Raw genomic sequence first — 22,500 nt, 5'->3', positions numbered from 1 at the left:
CCTAGCCTGGCTACTATACTAGTTAAGGCATGGTGAGTCACTTTTTAGAGACCATGTCTTTACTTTAATATATATATGAATGTTTCCTTCATAGGGTTAAGAGGGTCAAATGAGACAGGAAAACTAAAGTTCAGTGGGGTAGACAATATCCCATCTGCTAAGTAGCAGAAAGTGTCCTGGTCACCCCAGGCCTGTCCATGGCCTTTTCTGCTATATAATACATACTGCCCTTCCCCTTCCAAAGATGCTTCTGAGTACCTACTATGGTCCAACTACCAAAGTGGGCACCAATAATAAAGAAAATCAGAATCCCTCCTCTCCAGGAATCAGGAGTTTCATTCCCTCCTTTTAAGTGCAACCAGTACACTCAGGGAGTTGTAGCTTTAAAAATATTTTCTTCAGTTTCTAATTGTTATCTATACAGGGATTGGCCAGATACAATCTGCTCTGCCATTACCAGAAGTGGGACTGCTTTCCATGGATTTTTGGTTTTATTATCTGGTTGCTATATTTACATCTTATTTAGAGAGATATACCATTAGAACTACCATTTAGAACTATACCATTCAGAATAATCTATTTATTTTTACAGTATAAATGATACTGCCTAGATTCTGTCTAGAATCTTTCTATTACCCAGAAACTTTGCCCAGACTACTTCTGCTCCTAAAGACCAACAATCCTTGGCTAGGTTTTAATTGTAAATGAGTAAGAAGCCAGCAGTACAAGCAGTACTCTCCTCCCGCCCCTTCATACCTGATATTCCCTGGTTTGGTAATACGCTGTGTTTCTGATGCTGCTCGTACCAGTCACTCACTGTCATAGTTGCCAGACTTGGATAACCGGCTCCAAATACTCTGCAAAAATCATATTTCATTTAGTAAAGTTAAAAAAATACATTGCAATATTGAGCAGTCTCTAATGATGAGGCAGGTTTCAACCTTGTTCCCCTACACAGCACACAGCAATCTTTTGAGAAGTTGTACAAACTCCTAGAGAGATGCTTAAAAGTAAGCATCCAGAAAGAGGCATTAAAGTCAAGAGCGTTCACGAGGAGAAAACAGCTGAGGGTCATCTCCCAATAAGCAATCCCAAGGTCCAGTGCTCCACAATGACACTATGGGTTGGCAATTAATAGTTAATGGCTCTGAGAACCTGGGTTTGATTCCCAGCACCCACATAGCAGTTAGCAGCTGTCCATACCTCCAGTTCCAGGGGATCCGACACTCTCTTCTGACCTCTGTGGGCACTGCATGACATGGGTGCACTTACATACATGCAGGCAATACATTCATACACATAAAAAATAATAAAAAAGTAGTTGGTGCCTCTGAAACATGCCCTGCTACCCTATGGAATAGCACTAAGAACTCAGAATTAAACCATGCGTCCTTCTGAGAATTGCTCCTGAAAGCCAGAAGAGTGGCAATAGTGGAAAAACATTTAAAGCATGCGATGCTGCATAGGAGTCAGTTTTCTTCCTGTGTTATCTATCTGCTTACTTTTAAGCTTGAGGTGAAGGAAATTTCTGAGGACAAACGTGGAGAAAGCATCAGGAAAGCTTTCATCTCTTTGTTGAAAGTACACCTTCATAGCTGAAGCCGTGACTGTGCAGAATGTCCATTCTGCACATTGCTCAAGCATTGCAAGGAATCCTAACAACAGAGGCTGAAAGGTAGATCAGTCTGTAGCACTACCTACTTGGCTTGGGCCTTGTTCCGAGTGAGTATGAAGGGTTTCATTGGAGGCTTCTCTGGAAGAGATGAGTGAGAAGTTGATTCCTAAGGAAAAAATTAATTTTAGAGATGCATTTGCCATTTTACCTAATCCACCATGCAGGCTTTCAAGTCTTCTGGTACGGGAAAAGCTCTGGATTCAAAATTCACTCCCTAGTATTTATCAATCTTGGTAATTTTTTTTACATTTATTTGAAGGGTTTCATTGGAGGCTTCTCTGGAAGAGATGAGTGAGAAGTTGATTCCTAAGGAAAAAATTAATTTTAGAGATGCATTTGCCATTTTACCTAATCCACCATGCAGGCTTTCAAGTCTTCTGGTACGGGAAAAGCTCTGGATTCAAAATTCACTCCCTAGTATTTATCAATCTTGGTAATTTTTTTTACATTTATTTATAGATGTGTGTGTGGTGTGTGTGTGTGTGTGTGTGTGTGTGTGTGTGTGTGTGTGTGTGTGTGTGAGAGAGAGAGAGAGAGCACACACACACACACACACACACAGAGAGAGAGAGAGAGAGAGAGAGAGAGAGAGAGAGAGAGAGAGAGAGAGAGAGAGAGAGCGCGCGCCTGGAGACCAAATTCAGGTCACCAGTCTTGGTGGCAACTGCCTTTACCCACTGAGCCCTCTTGACAGTCCCTTCTATTTAGCAATCTTCAGGGGTCTTAAGTATCTTGCTAAAAAGAGAGAGAACAAGTCTTCTCAGTAATCTTACCACAAGGAAAAAATTATTTGGTTTCAAAACAACCACTCCAAAAAAGGAAATTCTAAAGCCCACTTCCACATTCCACAGAAATTCCTTGAGCTGTATCTGAAGCTCTTCTCTTCAGTCTGACCATCTGTGGAAAAGAATTAAGATCTTTCTTCTAAAGGCCCTTTCCAATGTAATTATGCTACTAACTGTCAAGAACCTCTAGGGTATTTTAGAATTTGATGTTTGTCAGTAAAGGGAGGAAGGACAGACTAGTTTCTGTATGAAAGTATACAGGAATGTTTCAAGGAACAGTGGCAATCTAGAGACGTGCTGGAACAAGGTACAGTTAAATAGAAGGTGCTCATTTGCTTTTTGCTCCATCACTTCCAGAACCCATCTCAGTACCATATGAGAGATCATTAAAGCGAAATAAAACAAAAAAACCACATGCCAATCAAAGGACTGGGCAGGACTCAGAGGGTCTAGTTTCAAAACGCTGGAAAAGCACTCATCTAGATATGCTCAAGGGGCCTTATGACGCTAGAATACTAACTGTTCATTCTTTGATCCTTTAATATGAAGAACTGGGTTGGTGCTATCCTCAGGTTAACAGCGCCTAGGCTACTTAGGACAAATCAAATTAAAAAGTTTTCCTGTGGTCTTAAATTCTTGTGCCGGCTGATAAATTCAATCCAATTCATGTTGTATCCTGTACCCGAGAGCAAGTGGCAACAGAGCCGACTCTTTGAAGCAGCTCCAGAACAGGGTTAGGATGTTCAAAGACACTCAAAGCTCTTCTACCAGGCTTTAAAAACACCAGTCCTCTGGGAATTCAGGATCTAAAGATGCCCTTGCTGTGGTTTCACCTGGGTGATCAAAAATCTAAGGTCTAAGAGTACATCACTGTGTAAAGGTAACTTCCAAGCCTCCCCCCACCTAAACACATTCCCTAGGCTTTTGTTTCATCTTCCTTGTTCGTGCTCTCCCCCCTCCCCCTCCCCTCCCTCCCTCTCCTACTTTTGCTTTTCTTATTTTTCTTTCCATTTACTATCATGATCAAGCAGATGTTAAACGCCTCCTTCCATCCTTATGCCATATTTTCAACAGTTGTGACTTTGTACAGCCAAAACCAATTCTAATTTCAAGGAAAGTATTTCATGATATGTCATACAGTTATAAGTGCCTTACAGATTATAGAGAGTCAGGGAAGGCCGTTATAAGTGAACCAGAAAGCCACCCTATTGAACCACTGGCCTTTCTCCACTCATCCTAAGACAATACCTTTATGGAAACTCACTAAGATTTATTTTTGTAGTACTAAGGATTAAAATGAGGGCTCTGGCCGGGTGTGGTGGTGCATACCTTTAATCCTAGCACTTGGGAGGCAGAGGCAGGTGGATCTCTGTGAGTTCAAGGTCAGCCTGGTCTACATAGTGAGTTCTAGGTCAGCTAGGGCTAAAGGGAGATCCTGTCTCAAAAAGACCAAAAATTAAAAAATAAATAAAATGAGGGCTCTGCCCATGCTAGACAAGTGCTCTGTCACTGAGCTACATTCCCAATCTTTTACAGTTTTTTGTTTTGACATAGTATCTTGGTGTCACTCAAGTTTGCCTTTTAACTCACTATGTAGCCCAGACAGACCTTGAACTTGTGATCCTTCTGCCTAGCTTCCTGAGTAGCTGTGATTATAAGTGTGCACCACTACACCCCAGCTAAGGATTTTAACTTGATTTCTCTCCTGCAGAATGTTTAAACTTCTGGTGGCAGCTTCCCAAGCTATGTGGGCAGGGGCAAGGCTTACCTCTCTTGAAGAGTCTTTATCTCTCAGGATCTTTATTTCCTGGTCAATGCTCTCAATCTCTTCTAAGCTGATACCAATCCACCTCCGAAGGTGAAGGAGGTGATATTCACGAACACGCTCATCATCTGCGTCACCACTTTCCACAGCAGATTTCAGCGCAGACAACCTATGCTCCACCTCCTTCTTCTGCTTGTATCTGTTCCACAGAAAAGCATTGCCCATGAACTTAAAAATAAAGACAAATTTCTTCAAAATGCCACAGTAAGACTTTGCCTTTGCAAATGTCCACGTAGTAAGTATGCCAATTTCCACCCTGGAAATGGATTCTATAATCTAGGAATTCTAGGAATAGATTCTTTAGTCCAGAGCTAGCTCCCAGATGCAAAGCAAGGAATGGCCTAGACATAACTTGATCTCAGTAAGACCTGCCGTTGTCTTTAGGGATGAGAGTGCTCTAGTCACTGGTCATATCAACCCTCTCTCTGCTGGATGCTCAGTGGCAGGTAAATATGACCTCTAAAGTTTTATGAACCCTTGAAGATTAACTCTGAAATGGAAGACTTATGGAGAACACTGACACTGAGCATCCAGCCTAAAAATGGTCATCTCTTATCTTCCCTGTAAAACGTTCCTTAGCTCTTCTGATTCATCTTTATCTAACTTTAAGACTCAACCATGTTGGCTGCCTTTTTCAGGATGACTTCCTAGTACCTCATCTATCATTTATCTGTCAATTATCACCAGACTACCTATTATGTGACTGGAAATTTCACTGCCAGGAACAATTTATAAAAGAAAGTCCTTGCTTTCAAGAAGCTTTCATTCTAGTGGAAGAAGACAGATCTAAAGAAATAGACAAGTCAGGTGGGGTATGTGCTATGAAGCAGTAAAAAGCAAGGTCAAATGGATAGAACGATGGTCTGGGAGTAGTACTAGTATATACAAAGTGACCTGAGCAAAGGCATCAGGAAGGAAGCAAGTCATACTGATAGCTGAAAGAGTATTCTAAGAGGAAAAGCCAATGCAAATGAGGAAGGAGACCGTCTAGAAAAGAGTGAAGAAGTGAAAGGAAATAATATGTAGAACTTGTAGGCCCTGACCTAACCTATTCAATACCATGCAGTATTTTAGGTGAGAGAGGAAAGCCACTGGGAGCTTCTGAACATAATATATAACCCAACAGAACAGACTAACATGAAAAGATTTCAAAAAAATATGGCCCACTCTGGCTGTTATGTGGAGCAGATAGGGACTAGGAGATAGGAAACAGGAAAAGCAACACAATCCAGGTGAAAGAGGGTTATCATAAATAGGAAGCATCAGTGCAGGTGGTGAGGTCTGAATGGGTTTAAAACACAGAACAGGCTAGACTTGCTGATTTGTTGAATGTGAGGGCTTGCAGCAAACACGAGTCAAGTGAAAATGTCAAGGTTTCTAAGGCATGCATATCAGAGCACTTCTGCCTGGGACCTCACTCCACACATCCAGAATGTGAAGGTCTTAGTCTCAAGTCAATGGAGAATATAGCACGAGGGGGCTGGTCCTAGAACTCCTGAAATTTTATATACAATTCTACATGTATGCATTTTTCTCCTTCCTCTACATGTATGTATTTTCGTCTTTCCTTCCTCTGCATGTATGTCTTCCTCCTCCTTTTCCCCCATCTCTTTGCCTCCCTTCCCTTTCTTTTCCTTCCTTCTTATTTTTTTGCCAAGGGTTTTTCTTGGCTTTTTGAGATAGGGTCTCCCTGTAGCCCTAGCTGCCCTGAACTCACTCTATAGACCAGGCTGGCCATGAATTCACAGAGATCTGCCTGCCTCTGCTTCCCAGAGTGCTGGGATTAAAGGTATGTGCCATCACACCTGGCTCCAGGCAGAAGTGTTACCCACAAGTCAAGGACCACTTTCCTGGAAACAATGTTACAGAAATGTTTTGGCTCTTTTCCTCTTACAACAAAGTATCTTTTATGTTACACCATCAACATAGGTAGCTTTTTGAGTACAACAATACAAGGTCAGATCAAAGATCAATTCCTAATTTATGAATGCTATGAGGAAAACTACCCAGCCTTTTCAATGGAGGTGCCTATGTCACAGGAAAAAAAAGTATACAAGGGTCCTGGAATATATATAATCCAGGGTGAATTGTGGGTGAGTCTAATGGTCCTCTAAATAAAGCTCTTTTGCTTCTTTTCTTTCTTGTGTGTATCCAACCCATGCACGCTTTGTTCCCTTCCCTATCTTCCATGTCTTTGCTTCTATGACTTAGTTCTTTTTCAGATTTTAGACTCCTGACTCTTAAGTATCTATTCTTTTAGGTTAGTGGCTTAAAAAAACCCTTTCAGTTAGAAGAACTTTTTCAAATGAGAATGTGTACTGGACCCCACTAAGTGATAAACAGATAAAATGTGCCTTGGTGAAATCAGAGGAAGGCTCCTGCCATTACCCAGACACTAGAAGAAACATTAAGTCTCTAAGGAACAGACTGAAAACCACCATCCTAGACTATACCACTGTTCTAGATTCCCCAGTGTCAACCACTAACCACATGAAAACAAACTTATTGCCTGAGACTCCCTTACCCCTGTAACCATTCTGACTTGGGCATTCCCTTGTGCTATGTTCAAGAAGCTAAAGAAAGCTAAGGAATTATAAATTATCAAATTGGCCAACTATAAATCCCTATCATCAAGCATGGCTATCTTTTTGGTAATTTTTTTGTGGAGATTCCATGCTAACATACTTGACTGAGGGCCAGCACTCCATTTTCCTCTATCTTCAAATCTTTGCTTCAGCCTTCTTCCTCTAGTCAGATATCCTAATCTAATTCTTCTTTTAGCAATCTTGTCCCTATCCATTTTTTTGGGGGGGGGAACACACTGCTAGTCTTTGATATTAGCAGTTATAAGTTTTCACTCTACTGCTGTCATTCTCCCATCTTAGAAATACTCTTCCTCAATCTATTTTCTACCCGTCAAGGGACCACTCTTCTATGTTTTAGGGGGAACAGCACTAGAACAGGGAGCTTGAAGACCTGATATTAAATTCTAACCTCACTACTTACCAGCTATGTAATTTTGGGGAAGTCAATTTTCAATGCCATTCCTGTATTTTTACAACAGATCTACTTCATGGGGTTAAGAGGCTCAAATAGAAAAATGCACATGAAAATGCTTTGTAACCAGCAATACAAATATTATTAGCTGATGAGAAAACTGAGGCTGGGGGAGGTCAGGGACAGATGATATCCCATCTATTAAGTGGTAGAAACTGGTCCTGGATGGTCTGATTCCAAAGAATGTTATTTTTTGGCAATATCGTATTGCTCCCATCTTTCTGATTACCACTCCTCAGATACCACCAAGCTCTATTATTACCCAATTACTGGGTTGGTACCATGAGATAAAATAATATAATTACAGTACTAATATACCATTAATCAAGCCCTCTGACCTTGAGGAGTTCCAAGTCTAGAGACTGAACGGTAATAACATGAATTAAGTGCTACACGTGTGGGGGGAATATGTAGGGAGAGTTCTCAGAAAGGATATAACGCCTTCTCTCTTTCGCAGGCTTTGTAAATTCTTCCATTTATATCTTGTTGAGTTATCTTCTTCATTTTTCTCTTATCCCATCCCATGGTGTAATCCTTGGAGCTTTTTTTTCTTTCTATATGTTTTCATTTGGAAAACTCAACTATACTCACCACAGTATAGAGTATGTAAATTTTTTCAACAGCCCAGAAAACAAATTCCCAAGTTTTAGTTGCACATTTCCATCTGTCTATGGAAGTGGCTGTCTAGTTGTCACTGTGGAACCTAAATCCAGCAAATCTCAAGATAGACTCATTACTTACCCAGCTTCAACTTTCATTTCTGTCCAAAGAATGCAGGTGCTGTTAATCAACTAAAGTCATACTTATTCCTCAAAGATGAGAATTAGAGAATATGCATGGGAAGCAGGTTATGAAAGGGCATGCCACTTAAGTGCTTTCTTTATGATGGTCTAAGTGGCTAAAGCCACGCACAGAGGGACTTATAGAAAGTAAGTAAGAGTCTGAGTAACTTGAGGATTGGTTTGTTTGCAGTATTGGGGATTAAATCCAGGACCTCATATATTCTAGGCAAGCACTCTACCACTTAGCTACCAAAGGATTTTCCCTTATTTCTTTTCTAGTCATATAAATGCTTCTTGCAAAATTAGTGATAGTTATAACTTCATCATTTTTTTGAGACAGGGTATCCCTGTATAACTCACCATGTAGACCAGGCTGGCCTCGATCTCACAGAGCTCTGCCCTTCCTCTACCTTCTGAGTGCTGGGATTAAAGGTATGGGCCACCACAGCTGGCCTAACTTCACTTTTACAACCTCATTTCAGCTGGACCACTAACTTTTTGATTGACTGTACCCTTTCAGTATCCTATACATCATGTCATTTGTATAGACCTCTGCTCATACTAATTTAGAGCTTCTGCCAAACCAGACTATTGTCTATTTCCACATACATACTTCAGTCTACCTCCACCTGGGTTTTTGCACACGTTGTTTCTCCCATTTGTCAACATTAACAGTGCTGGAGCACTTTCTACATGGCAGGCGCTGTGCTAGGCCTAGCACAGTGTAGAAGAGAGAAATGGTTCTTGCATTAATGGAGTACACATTCTAGTAGGATAGACAAAAATCCAAGAAGACAAACACATGACAAAATTCCATGTGAGGTACATGTCATGAGGGAAACAGATATGGGGTGAAGAGAATGACCGAGGTTAACTACTTACAGAGACTGGTTTGGAAAGGCCTCTAAGGAATAACAGTTAAGCCAAGACCTAAACAATAAAGAATTATCCATATGAAGCAAATCAAATGCAGAGAGAACAGTACAAAGAAATCTGTTCAAAGAACTGAAGGGCAACCATTGTAGCTGGGGTCTAATGAACAAGCGGAGAACGATATGTGACAAAATCAGAGAAGCACACACCAGATTACATAGGACCCTGTAGTTAATGGTTTGGCTACCCCAGGTTGAGAGGTGCTGGTGGCCCACACCAAGGTATGCAAGTGGACATGGAGGGAAGGACAGAAGATAGCTTTGTAGCTAGAATTGACAGGCCTTGCTGATGGACTGGATGAGGAAATTCAGAAAAAGGTAGGAGCTGAAGCTAACTCCCTAGGTTTCTTGCTGACATATCCAGGTGAACTGTGGTATACTTACTAAAATGGGTACGACCTGGGGATGTGGGTACACTTTGGGTCAAAAAAACCCAAGGGTTTGGGCTAGAGATGTAGAGTGCTTACCTAGCATGCTTGAGACCCTGGAATCAATCCCTGGTATCACAACAGAAAAGAAAAAAAGAGAAGTAGAGAAAAGCCAATGGATCAATTTCATGGCATGTCAAGTTTGAAATATCTGTGAAGTACCCACAAACGGTGTTGGAATCATGGACCTGAAGATCAGGAGGGTTATACGCTAGTGATAGGAGTTCGTGAGCCATTAGCATAAAGGTAGTGGTGATAACTCATCTGTCAAACACTTTTAGGTACCTTTTCCTATTTGCCCAGCTGGATTTTCTAAGTGTTAACATCTAGGGCTAGTACAACAGGACCTACTTAACACTTTGTTCTTATGGAAGGCAACACTGTTGCCATGCACCAAGAGCCTTAACATATTCAAACTCTTTGTCCCAGACACTGGCCCCAGGAATCTATCTTAAGGAAAGAATAACTAAAGAGTTAAAATATTTGTTCATAGTGTTACTTAGACACACACACACCCCAAAAAAAGCAAGCAAAAAAAAAAAACAAAAACCCTCCAATCTAAGTATTTGACAGTAATAATTTAAATGATCATGGTACAACTACAGAATGGAATATTACATAACCATTAAATATGGTTTCAGAAGATGGGAAATGCTCACAATATTAAGTTTTAGAAAACAGGATAAAAGCTGTATTTACAGTATTATTCCAATTTATTAGCTAAAATAACTATGTATCTGAAAGAAAATACAGCAGAAAGTTAACAATGACATCTCTGAAGGCTAGGGTTAAAGCTTATTTTTGATCTAAAAAAACGCTTGTTTTGCAATTTTTGACAATGAGCATTATTACTTACACATTCAGGAAAACCTATAATTTTGATTTTTTAAAGATCTTTTAGTACTCATCTCACAGGCCATTACGTTCTGCAACATCTTCCTCACCTCTCCAGCCAGGTGTTTCCACTTCCTTATTTTTCTGTATCTCTATGGCATTTAAAGTCTTTCTTGGTAGAGTTATTCAGACACAAGATTCACTGTTTACATTCCTGATATATGCCTATGGGCAGTTCATAATTTCAAAATTCTGGAATCCATTTTATCACATCTTCAAAAATCACTCACTGTGATGCACTATTCCCTAATTACATTTTATTATTCTTCATACCCTTAACACTTATTCCAATTTTTCCCCTTTATTCTGTTTTGTGTGTAACTCAGAGCCTTGTGTATGTTAGGCTGAATTTACACTTTTTAGTAGCTTATTGTATCTACCAGAGCAAGAGGTTCGTGATGGCATTAACTTTGAATGTTCTCTAACATCTAGAACAGTTCCTGGCACACAGGAAGCGCTCAATAAACACTCATTGAATAAATCAACCAATTCTCCACCCTCCAAAGTCCAAGACTTACCTCTGAGTTTCATGCTACCAGACATCTCTATGTGAATGTCCTGGAGGTACCTTAGACTCAACAGGACTCAGCACTGGATTCATACTTTCCCCTACCCTGATTTGTTCTTCCTTCTTCATTCCCTACCTCAATGAATTCCACAGCTGTTCACCAGATTCAGAAACATACACACCCTCCTGTTGCTTCCTATTATCCTACCTTTCACAACCAAATGATCACCAGATTTTCTGCAGATTCAACCCTCCTAAATATATACACTCCCTCGCTTCCTCTGCCACTGCCCTTATGTCATCACCTCAGTGGCCTAACTGGATCAAGTATGCTAGTTAGAATGCAAACATATGCTACTCTTCACTCTTTAAACAGAAAACAGAAACCAACACTATTCTTCTGTAGATTTCAGTCATCAACCAAATGAAGCTCTTTAGCATCGGCTACTTTTTAATAAACAACCTATATTTATAAAATACTATGTGCCAGCTACTGAGCTAAGAGCTTTATATGTATTTCTGCCTGCTCCCATAAAATACTCTATGAAGAAGAACTTATTATTATTTCAATATTATAGCTGGGGAAATTAAGTAACTTTCCCCAGATCACAGAGTAACAAATGCTGGAACTGTGATTCAAACATCGTCCCAAGCTTGCTCCTTTACCTTTTAATCATATCTCAAGCTCTCTTTAATGTGGACTCTGTGATATTATTCAGCATCATTCTTTCACTGCTCCACAAACCCTTTTGGCTCTAGCCTCATTTCATTGTTTAGGGGTGCTGGTCCCCTCCCAAACAATGCCAATCCAACACTGTTTCTTTAATGCTTCTGTGGCTTTACTAGTGATATTACCTCTGTGGATTAATGCCCTCCTCTCTTCTTCCTCAGAATAACATTCTTATTCCTCTAAACATCTCAGAACAGAAATCCTCTTCTCCAGGAAGCCTACTCCTCTCTCCTGTTCCCTTTGGTTATGTGCCCCCTTGGCTGCTTTCGTGGTACCCTGTCCATCTCTCTGGATATCACTTTATATTGCCATTCTGCTTCTATGCCAATTTTCCTCACCAGAACACAACAATCACTCACAATCATACAAGTACCCATACAATTTGTATTCTCAGTGCCTAACAGTTCTTAGATACTAAGCATGCATTGAGTATGTTTTTAAACTAAGAGTAAATAACTTTTTCAAGACCACATAATGAAGTTATAACAAAGCTATGATCACATCTCTGCCTCAAACAGTTGCTCAATAGAACATGGATGGACCACAGATATGACATATTGTGCATTTCAGAGATATTTACTCCATACAGACACCACTATACTGTGATATGGAAAAAGTTAGGATATATTTTACTAAACTATATTGCTACTGTTGACAACGATAAGGTAATGGGAAAGCTCTGAAATTTTAGTACAATCACCTCATCAAAGACAAAGTCTTCGCAAAACTCAGAAAAGTTTGTTCTCACCAGGGACTATGCTCAATGAACCAAGAAAACAGCATACACTATTCTGCAGGCCCCCCAAAACACATGCACCCCAACAGCACTACAGCTCTCAAATACAGCTACTGACCCACCTCTCTATTTTAGCCTGTCTTTGAGATGCCATAGCAACCAGATTTGGATAGGCCATGGAAGAACTAGCAGTGTTATTTTCTGCTGAGTTATTCTTGCTTTGGGGCAGCTGAAACTCTGCCACATGATAGTAATGACACTGAGTTAAGTAGTTTATAAAGTGTTCTCGAGCCCGCTGCAAATGATCAAGGCGCTTGCTGGGATCGACTTGCTTCATGGTGAGAGCTCCTTGAAACGCTGGCACCATCAGGTACTTCAGGTCGGTGGAAGCAATCTCTTCCAAATCTTCATTTCGGCTGGAAAGAGCAAAGAGGAGGCCGTGAAGCCTGGTTGAGCATCAAACCGTGCCCCTTGCTTCCTGGGAAAGAATAGGGCTGGGAGAGAGTGGTGCAAAAGCAAAGCTGGGCAGTTGAAATAAAAGTGGCTGAGCACGTTTACCCAAGGCCTATGCAGCAGCCGGACACTAGGGAGCATTGTCCTGGGGTATCAGCCATCTCAGAATGTATACTGACTGAGAAGTAGGAACCAAACTATTTTAACCTTAAAGGTCCTTTCCACTCAGGCTCAATGGCTCCTCCCTTGATAACTATTCTTTCTTTGCAGTTATTGCCCTCTCCCCAGTACCTGAACAAATCGAGTTGCGATAACATTTCGGAAGCCTTCTCCAGGAGATCCAGTCCTTTGAACACCTTGTCCTGGATTATTCGGGAACCGGTGGGTTCAGTCGCTACATCCACGTCCTCGAGAAGTTGCTTGCAGGTTTCAAACAGCTCCGGAAGCCGTGGCAACAGTAACTCTTCTTCAGACGCTGCCATTTTGTGGGAGGGTGGAACCCGGAAGAACTCCTCTCCGAAGTCAAAGGTAAACGTGGTAAGGAGACTTCCGTGAGTGCCCATGACACCGGAAGCAGTGCTTCATTAACCAATCGCTTGCTACCAAAGCGTCCACTATCACTTTTGGGAACCTCAGTTTGCAGGCCCTAGCAACCGTTTCTATGGACGCCTTTTCAGCAGGCATCCTGTTCTGAACTCTTTTGTTGGACCGGCTCTTCCCGGGGGCGTGGCAGGGCTGGAGTGAGAGCGCGAGCCAGTGAGCGCTGGAGGGCGAACGCGGCGCGCTGCAGTGACGGTCAGACGCCGGCCGGCCTTGGCGAATCGCTGCCCAAGTAGAGGAGTCCGGCTGGCCCGGACTCAAGCAGCCGCCGCTCTCTTGGTTCGCAGGTCTGGTTGCAAGAACAAGAGCAGTGTAAGTGGCGCCCCCCTCCGGCTTCCGTCCCTCACCAGACGGAGCTCTAGGTTTCTCCCAACCAAACCTCGCCCACCGGGTTCCGGTTCATGACACCCCGCACCCCCATCCCCCCCCAACTCCTGCGCCCTTTGGGTCCGCACCGTGTGGAGCCCCTTTAATCCAGAAAGTTTGGTGTCTTGCAATTCCGATCTCCCCACAGCCGGTTTCCTTGCTTGTCACTTAGTTGCCAGGTCCAGTGTTACTTTGTTGCTCCTCCGCACCTGGCTGTCAGGATTTCTTCGGTGCACCCATATCATACCATCGACCATGCTTTTTAACAGCTAGTAATTTACAAATCTACTTACCTTACCAGAGTGAATATGATTCATCTTTGCACCCCTCTGGCTAGCCTGCATACATACATACCTAGTGTCATGATATGAATAGAAAAAATAAGTGATTCTTTTGCAAAGCAGTCCAGAAATACAGAATAATGTTGTTCAGTATGTGGCTACCTAGTGCTTGGATGTGGCTTTTTTTTTGTTGTTCGTTTGTTTTTGAAATGGGGTCTCGCTGTAGCCCCAACTGGCCTGGCCCTCACTATGTGGACGAGGCTAGCCTCGATCTTAGAGAGATCTGCCTGCCTCTGCGTCCCCAATGTTGGATTAAAGGCATGCACCACCCTGCCTGGAGGATGCGGCTATTTTAAATTGAAATGTGTAGTAAGTGTAAACTACACGTCAGATTTCAATGACATAAAAAAGGGAAAATATCCCACTTTATTTGACTACATGTTGAAATTATAATTTTTTAAAAAATTTTATACAGGGTCTCATGAAATCCAGGCTGGCCTGGAAGGAGTCTGACCTTTAACTGATGATCCTGTGCTGCTGCTGGGATTACAAGAATGTGCCACCATACTCGGTTTTCTGATCCTCCTGTCTCCACCTCCGTTGCTGCCTCCACTACAGAGCCCAGAAATTACAGGCTTTTATCGCCACACTTAATTTATGTGGTGCTAGGGACTGAACACAGAGCCTTATGCACATGAACCAAGCATTGTACCAACTGAGCTATATCCCTGGTCCAACCTGCTAGAAAATTTAAAGTATTTTCTTTTTTAAAAATACAAACTTTAAATACTTTAAAGTTTCTAGCCTGAGAGATGACTTATTGGGTAAAGACGCTTTTTGCACAAGCCTGGTGACCTAAGTTCTATTCCTGGAACTCATGTAAAGGTGAAAAGAGAGAACTGACTCTACAAAGTTGTCCTCTGCCTTCAACACATGTGCCATGGTATGTGTGCCCCCCATCATATACACATACAATAATAGTTTTTAGAAGTGTATATAGTTTTTAATACTTTCTTTATTATTTTTATTTTATATGTATGAGTGTATTGCCCGCATGTAAGTATACCCATTTCATGCAATGCCCACAGAGGTCAGAAGAGGGCATCAGATCATCTAGAACTGGAGTTACAAAGCACGATTAGCTATCATATGGATGCTGGGAACCGAACCTGGGTCCTCTGCAAGAGCAGCCAGTGCTCTTAACCACTGAGCCATCTCTCTAGCCCTTCAGACTGGAAACTTTAAAGTTACATTTCTAGCTTACATATTCCTGCTGTGCAGCACTGATGTAAAATACAATTCCAGGATTCTGAAAGAAGGCACACCATTGCTTTGGGCAAATAAGTATAAATACATATTGATTACCTTTGGATACTCCCCTGAATTGTCCTAAGACATTTAAGTTAAGTAGAAAGCACACTGTCTGCCCTCTGAAAATAAGCCTTTTAAGATAGATAAATATATCTGGGAAGGGAAATTTTTTTTCATATAAAAACAACTAGAGGGCAATATAGGACAGTATTGCATTACATCTAAGAAATAAGTCACTCCAATGCTAATAGTTCAGAAGGCTTCTATAAAAATTTCTTTTTTACTAGCTGAATGTGGCTGCACATGCCTTTCGTCCCAGCACTTGGGAGGCAGAGGCAGGAGGATCTCTGTCAGTTCAAGGCCAGCCTGGTCTACAAATGAGTTCCAGGCCAGCTGGAGCTACAGGGAGACCCTGTCTCAAAAAGACCAAAAAAATTTCTTTTACTGTATATATTTTTTATTGAATTTTAGCACATTTCATACAATGCATCTTAATCATATTTAGGCCCTCTCCCCTATATGCACTCATCCCATAGTCCCCCAACTGAATTTCATGCATTCTATCATATATTTTAAGGCCTAATGAGTCAAGTTTATGTCCCCAGATGTCTCTTGTTGTGAGTTCATTTCACTGGAGCATGGTCAGCCTATCTAGCATCATTCCCTTAAGGACCAATTCTCCCTTACCCAGCAGTGGACAGCTGCCAACCGTTCCTCAGCTAAGTTCGGGGCTTCTTAACCATTTCCCCAGTTCTATACTGTGTTTTTGTCTGGTTGAGTTTGCATGAGTCTTGTGCATGTGGTCACCATTTTAAAAAAATATTTTTTTTTCCTTTTATTATAGAAGGAAGAGTTTATTTGAGCTTAAGATTAAAGGGATAATGGTCCATAATTGTGGGGGAGGCATGGCGGAAGGGGGTGTCCAGAGCAGAAAGCCAAGTGATCAGATTTTCAAGCAGGCACAGGGAGCAGAAAGAGATGGGAAATTAGGCAAGGCTTAAGAACTCTCAAAGTCCACCCCCAGTGACATCCTTCCTCCAGCGTGGCCACACCTCCTAAAGGTTCCATGATCCTTCCAAAGCAGTGCATCAGACTGGCAACAAAATGTTCAAATATTTGGAGCTAATGGGGGACATTCTCATGTTTGAACCACCACATTCCGTTCCATGGACCCCCATAGGCTCATGACCATTTAAATGCAAAATGCATTTAATCCACCTTCAAATGTTCCCATAATCTTCACCAGTCTCAATAATTTTCAAACTTCCAGAGCCCAAAGTCTTTTCTGAGACTCAAGGCAATTTTTTTAATCGTAAGACCCTGTAAAATCAAAACATAAATTATATATTTCCAACATGCAATGGAACTGAATACACATTTCAAAAGGGAGGAATGAGGGCAAACTGAGGAGATACTGGACGAAAACAAGACAGAAAATGAACAAGGAAAACACCAAATGCAGTAGTTCTGTGTTGACATTCTGGGACTTTCCTTCCAATGGCCTTACATGACTCAACCCCACCAGCTGTGCTGCATATAATACACATCTCTCTCTTGAGCTGGTACTACTCCCTGTATGCAGCTCTCCTCGAAGATGTCACATGGCTCTAGCATCTCCAATGTCTTCTTGGGGTCTCCAGTGCCAACTGTTAAGGTTCAGATATCCCTGCCCCCTCACCAACAGGATCCCAAGGACTTCTCATGCTCCTGAGAAAAGGGAACCTAGCTGATAAGCACCTTGGTGTTTGAAGTCAAGAGAAGCAGACTTTTCTCCACTGTTTGGCCAACACAGCAGGCTTCCCCTTTGATCTCTAAAGAGGACAGGTTTTAACAGTCCCGCTCTCCCACCCCCCCAACTTTAAAAAAAATACATCTTCCCACCTTCTGCAGGAAGCAGAAGCCCTTTTTAAAAGACCCCAGCTTACAATCCGTGGGCAGACATTTTCCCTTCCCCGAAGGGAACGTCTCCCGTGTGAAATAAAGCTCTATCCCACTGAGAGTTTTATCTGTGTCTTGGTGCCTCATCCTCCATTCGCTCATTCTCTGCCAACTTTTTACCTATCACCAACCAGCCTTCACCATCACAACTTCACACAATGGCCTGTCAGGGCCTCTTGGCCTGTGAGGGCATTCTTTGTGTAGGGATGCCCCTGTAACATGCTGCTACTTCAGAGGGATTAGAGATCATCATTGTTGGGAGGTGTGGTGGAAAGACGTGGCAGGAGCAGAAAGCCTAGGGATCACATCTTCAGGAACAGGATGCAGCAAAATAGATTTTTTAAAGTTAATTTATTTTTATTTTATGTGTATGAGTGTTTTACCTGCGTGTATGTAAGCACACCCATGTAGTGCAAAGCCAGTAGAGGCCAGAATAAGGTGTCAGATCCCTTGGAACTGGAGTTATGGATGGTTATTAGCTGCCATGTGGATACTGGGAATTGAACCTAGGTCCTCTGGAGGAGTAGCTAGTGCTCTTACCTACTGAGCTATCTCTCCAGCCCCTCACCATTTGCTAAACATTTTTGTTTATTTGTGCATGTGGAGGTCAGAGGACAACTTGGGGGAGTTATTTCTCTCCTTCCACTGTGTGAGTCTTGGGGATGGAACTCAGTTCACTGGGCTTGGGGGCAGGTGCCTTTACCCATAGAACCATCCCACCAGCCCTCCAGGAGTCTTCTTAGATAAGATACTCAGTCATAGAATTGGAAATCTGGAAGGGAGTCTCAAAGATCAGGGAAAATTACATTGGAAATAAGTGACTTGCCCAACCCATTTGTGACAATGCTAGTAGTGTCTCCTGAGTTGAGTTGTTTCTACTCTGTCAACCTTCAGTTGGGTACGATTAGAAAGACAAAGAAAAAGGGGCTGTAGAGATTGCTCAGTGTTTAAGAGCCCTTCTTGCCCTTCTGGAGGACCCAAGGTCTGTTACAATCACCTGTAACACCAGCTCCAGGGGATCTGACACTCTCTTCTGGTCTCCTTGGGCACCTATATGCATGTGGTATAGAATGAAGCCCAATCTACAAGTGTGCTTTGCAAGAGGGAGAGGGGACTGAGGCCTAAATAGAGGTTGGAAAGGTTCCCTGGTCCAATGATGCTAATAAGCCTCCCTTTACAACTCCTGCTTAACAACCAAGAGAAACACTTGGAAATTCCCTATATACTTTTCTGGCATCTCAAGTCACTTCGGTAAACTGATATTTCAGGGTTAACCTTGGCCATAAATACAAAGAAGATAATAGTTTTGGAAGGGACTTGGAAACAAGATAATTTGTGACACTAAAGATCATTTGTTCTGCATTTGCGGGGATTAAGACACACCTTTCCTGTTGCCTAAAAAGAAAAAATAAACACAGTTTGAGTTTGGTCCTGACCTTTGTAAGCCATCTCCTTTGTAGAAGTTTCTAACTACTCTGAGTGGCTGTTATAAATTAGTACTGTCATTTTAAGCATTGTATTTCATGTTACTTTGAGATGATACCAAATTTAAAAAGACAGAAAAAAGTAATAAAAATGAGTTGTTTGTTGTGTTTTTCTGCATTAAACACTTTATCATATTAAATTCCTGTTGTATATGAGACTTGAGAAATAATGTTCATTTAGGGAAAGTAGAAGGGCTCCTAAAAGTTAAGAAAGTACAATGGTACTTAAATGCTACAGTAGCATAACTCTTTCCCAGCCAAATTTTAGAAAGGTCTATAATTTCTACAAGGCCTGTTGGGTTAAAAGAGGACATGCAGATGCCTGACAACTCAGTCCCTGGCCCATCTTTTCCCTAACTTGTGTAATGGCACCCAAGGAATTTCTGGGAGACATGAAGCTAACCTTGCACATTCCCATCGCTCTGCATAGGAGGAAACAGAAACCATGAAAACTTAGATGACGTATTCAAGGTCACACAGCTAAGATTAACTGAGCAACGGTGTACAGACTGAGTTGGAATGAAGAGAAACTGGAGTCTATGGGAATAGTAGAATGTATTTTAAGTAATCAGTGGATTATAGACATGAAATGACTTTCCAACTATTTTCCCATGTGACTCCCTGATAGAGATGATGGATAGCCATTTGTTATGTTGGATCTTACCACAGATTTTTTTTTGAGACAGGATCTCCCTGTAGACCCAGCTGTCCTGCAACTCACTATGTAGACCAGACTGGCCCTGAACTCACAGAGATCCGCCTGCCTCTGCCTCCCAGTGCTGGGATTAAAGGCATGTGCCACCACATCCAGTTTACCACAGATTTTTTTAAAAAAAATCTTGGGCAGCACTTGTGTGATTCGCGAGAGAAATGTTATAAAACAGCCCTTCCCTCGACCATCTGAATTGGTGTGGTTGGCAGTGTAGACGTTCTCAGAGGGTCTACTGCTGTTTTGGTGTAAGTGGGCAGTAACTGTGAACTGTAGTTCTTTGAAGACCCCACATCTGTGTTGAAGATTATAAAGAGTGATGGGCTGACTAGAGAATCTTGATTTTGGACAGATGAAATGTTACAGATCAAGAATCAAATGATTCAGGGTGATTGTAAGTCCTCTTAATAACCATGTGCTACCAGCCTGTGTATCTGATCTAACACCTTTATGACTGTTTAGGTAAAACTTTTGGAATGGGTCCTAGTTTGCTTTCTGTTGATATGATAAACATCCTGACCAATAGCAGCTTGAGGAGAAAAGAGTTATTTCATCTTACAAGTTACAGCTCATCACTGAGGGAAGCCAAGGCAGGAACCTGGAGGCAGGAACTAAAGCAGAGACCATGAAGGAAAACGCTTACTGGCTTGCTTCCTGGTTCATGTTCAGCTACCTTTATTTTTTAAAAAATATTTTATTATTTTTCTTTTATGTGTATGAGTGTATTGCCTGCATGTGTGTAAGTGCACTCTTGTCATGCAGTGCCCATGGAGGTCAGAAGAGGGCGTTGGATCCCCTGGAAACAGACAGTTGTTAGCTACCATGTGGGTGCTGGGAACTGAACCTGGATCCTCTGTAAGAGCAGTCAGTGCTCTTAACCCCTGAGCTATCTCTACAGCCCCCTACTTTCCTTATATAGACCAGGCCCACCTACCTAGAGATGTATAGCCCCCATTAGGCTGAACCCTCCTTGATCAATTAGCAATCAAGAAAATGGCCTACAGACATGTGTAGGGGCCAGTTTGATGGAGGAAATTCCTCAGTTGAGATTCCCTCTAGGTTTGTGTCAAGTTGACAAAAATTAACTATAACAGAATGTATTGTTTGTTTGTTTAAAACAGGGTCTCATTATGTAGCCCTGGCTGACCTGGAGCTCACTATGTAGCTCCAGCTGGTCTCGAACTCACAGAGATTCACTTGCCTCTGCCTCCTGAATGCTGTGATTATAGGCATGTGCTGCTACACCTTACGGGAATGTATTGTTAAAGTTAGCAGATCACTAGCTTCCACCAACTGTAAAGTTATGGATGGTTACTATCAGATAACGTCTCTGAAACATATCGAATATATTTTCCCACTTGGCTGTAACCTGCCTACCTGATGCCCTCACCAGTGTATTTGGTAAATCATGCCTGTCAAAGATCGATTGACACCACTTTTGGTCTTTTTGAGACAGGGTCTCCCTGTAGCCCAAGATGGCCTGGAATTCACTATGGAGATCAGGCTGGTCTTGAACTCACAGAGATCCGCCTGCCTCTACCTCCTGAGTGCTGGGACTAAAGGCGTGTGCTACCACGCCTGGCATGGTAAATATATTTATGATTTTCTTTTGTTCTGTGACAATAAACATTCATGTAACCTCTTCCACAGTGGATCATGCCATTTAGGGTAACCTGAATTTGTGTCCCTGCGCTATGGCCACTCGTATATAATTTACAATAAACAATCTCTTACTCTCTTTGGAGCAAGAGCCATGTTTTGCCCCAGCACTACTGACATTTGTACCTGTAATGCCAGCAATAACACTAAATGAAATCCAGTTGTGTGCAGTATAATGCCAAGAGCGGTTTGTAACTTGCCAAAAACATGTATTATTGCTTAGTTTATAAAGTCTCTTCACAAAATATTTTTTGAGACTTTAATCTCCCTGCCTAGGGGCAAGAAGTTCATGAAAGAAAAAAACCCTCCAATACAGTGACAATTGTAGTAAATGAAAATTCAAAATTCTGTTTCTGTATGTCACTCTGAGAAATGTGGTACAGCACTCAAAAATACCTTTGAGACCTTGTTTTGGGTTCTACCTCTGCTGCTGGGTAGCTATGTTACCTTAAAAAGTTCCTTCCTTCCTTTTTTTTTTAGATTTGTTGTGTGTTGCTTGAATGCTAAGCACCAGGAATGTTTTTTTGACAAAGTAGATTATCTTTATTAGAGATACACTTACATTAAAGGGCATCTCCTAGAAGTTAGTGCAACTATTTGCCATAGGTCAGAACTCTGTAGCACTAATGAAATACCACTGGTATAAAGCCAGACTTCTGCTTTTGATTTCTAGTTCTATCCTGCATCCAAACAGGGATTTGCTTTGACCTTTATAAACATAAAAAAAAGATTTTCTAATCTGTCTTCTTATCTTAGTATTCATTATTTTCCAGACATTACCCTTCAGTCATGTTTGTGGTTTTTCAAGTGGTTGATGTGAATGAAGTCATTGTAAAAGTACAATGCTTCTCATTGGCTGATTCTCTATATGAAATCAACCTACTCTTTTGCTTCCTAAGAAGACAGGATTTGGCAGGGTTATTAACTGAAGGTTAATATGCAAATGGGGCTAGCCATTTTTCACACCATCCGACAGGCCAACACCTGTCACTGTTCTGTTAAGCAAACATTACATGGGCGGAAAAATGAAAATGGAGTTTTGTTTTTATTTGCTTATTTTTTTCTTTTGTTATATATATGTTTTTAACTTTTCGCTGAATTTTTGCCACTTCTTACACATTTTTTTCCTTCCCCAAGATCTTTCTTGGTTCCTACTTAATTTTTTTTTCTTTTTAACGGGTGCATAATAATTGTAAATTTATATGAGGTACAATGTGCTTTTGCAATGTATGCATGCACTGTGTACTGATGGTGTCTAGTTAATTAGCATTCCCAGAAAACCATACATTTATTATTATTATTATTATTTTGCTGTCAGGAATTCAATTTGGGAACCAAAGTGACCTA

At 41.5% G+C, this 22,500-nt stretch overlaps 1 protein-coding gene and 1 long non-coding RNA gene across 2 annotated transcripts in view; one reads left to right on the top strand and one right to left on the bottom strand.

Annotated features, from left to right (window-relative positions):
* Window positions 1–13,344, bottom strand: part of Igbp1 (immunoglobulin binding protein 1) — a 32,384-nt gene extending 19,040 nt beyond the window's left edge. The window contains exons 1-5 of the mRNA XM_008844384.3: window positions 13,097–13,344; window positions 12,475–12,768; window positions 4,229–4,424; window positions 1,702–1,781; window positions 757–857 (exon numbers count right to left, since the gene is read on the bottom strand). Of these exons, the coding sequence (XP_008842606.1) occupies window positions 757–857; window positions 1,702–1,781; window positions 4,229–4,424; window positions 12,475–12,768; window positions 13,097–13,287 (862 nt within the window). The 5' untranslated portion in view covers window positions 13,288–13,344. The remainder of the gene's footprint in view (window positions 1–756; window positions 858–1,701; window positions 1,782–4,228; window positions 4,425–12,474; window positions 12,769–13,096) is intronic.
* A 58-nt stretch (window positions 13,345–13,402) lies between these two features.
* Window positions 13,403–22,500, top strand: part of LOC103743155 — a 40,439-nt gene continuing 31,341 nt past the window's right edge. Inside the window, exon 1 of the long non-coding RNA XR_607655.3 lies at window positions 13,403–13,717. This is a non-coding gene — a long non-coding RNA (uncharacterized LOC103743155). The remainder of the gene's footprint in view (window positions 13,718–22,500) is intronic.

This window comes from Nannospalax galili, unplaced genomic scaffold (assembly GCF_000622305.1).
Source record: "Nannospalax galili isolate Female #2095 unplaced genomic scaffold, S.galili_v1.0 scaffold280, whole genome shotgun sequence".
Classification (NCBI taxonomy): Eukaryota; Metazoa; Chordata; class Mammalia; order Rodentia; family Spalacidae; genus Nannospalax; species Nannospalax galili.
This window is presented reverse-complemented; position numbering and strand designations above follow the sequence as displayed.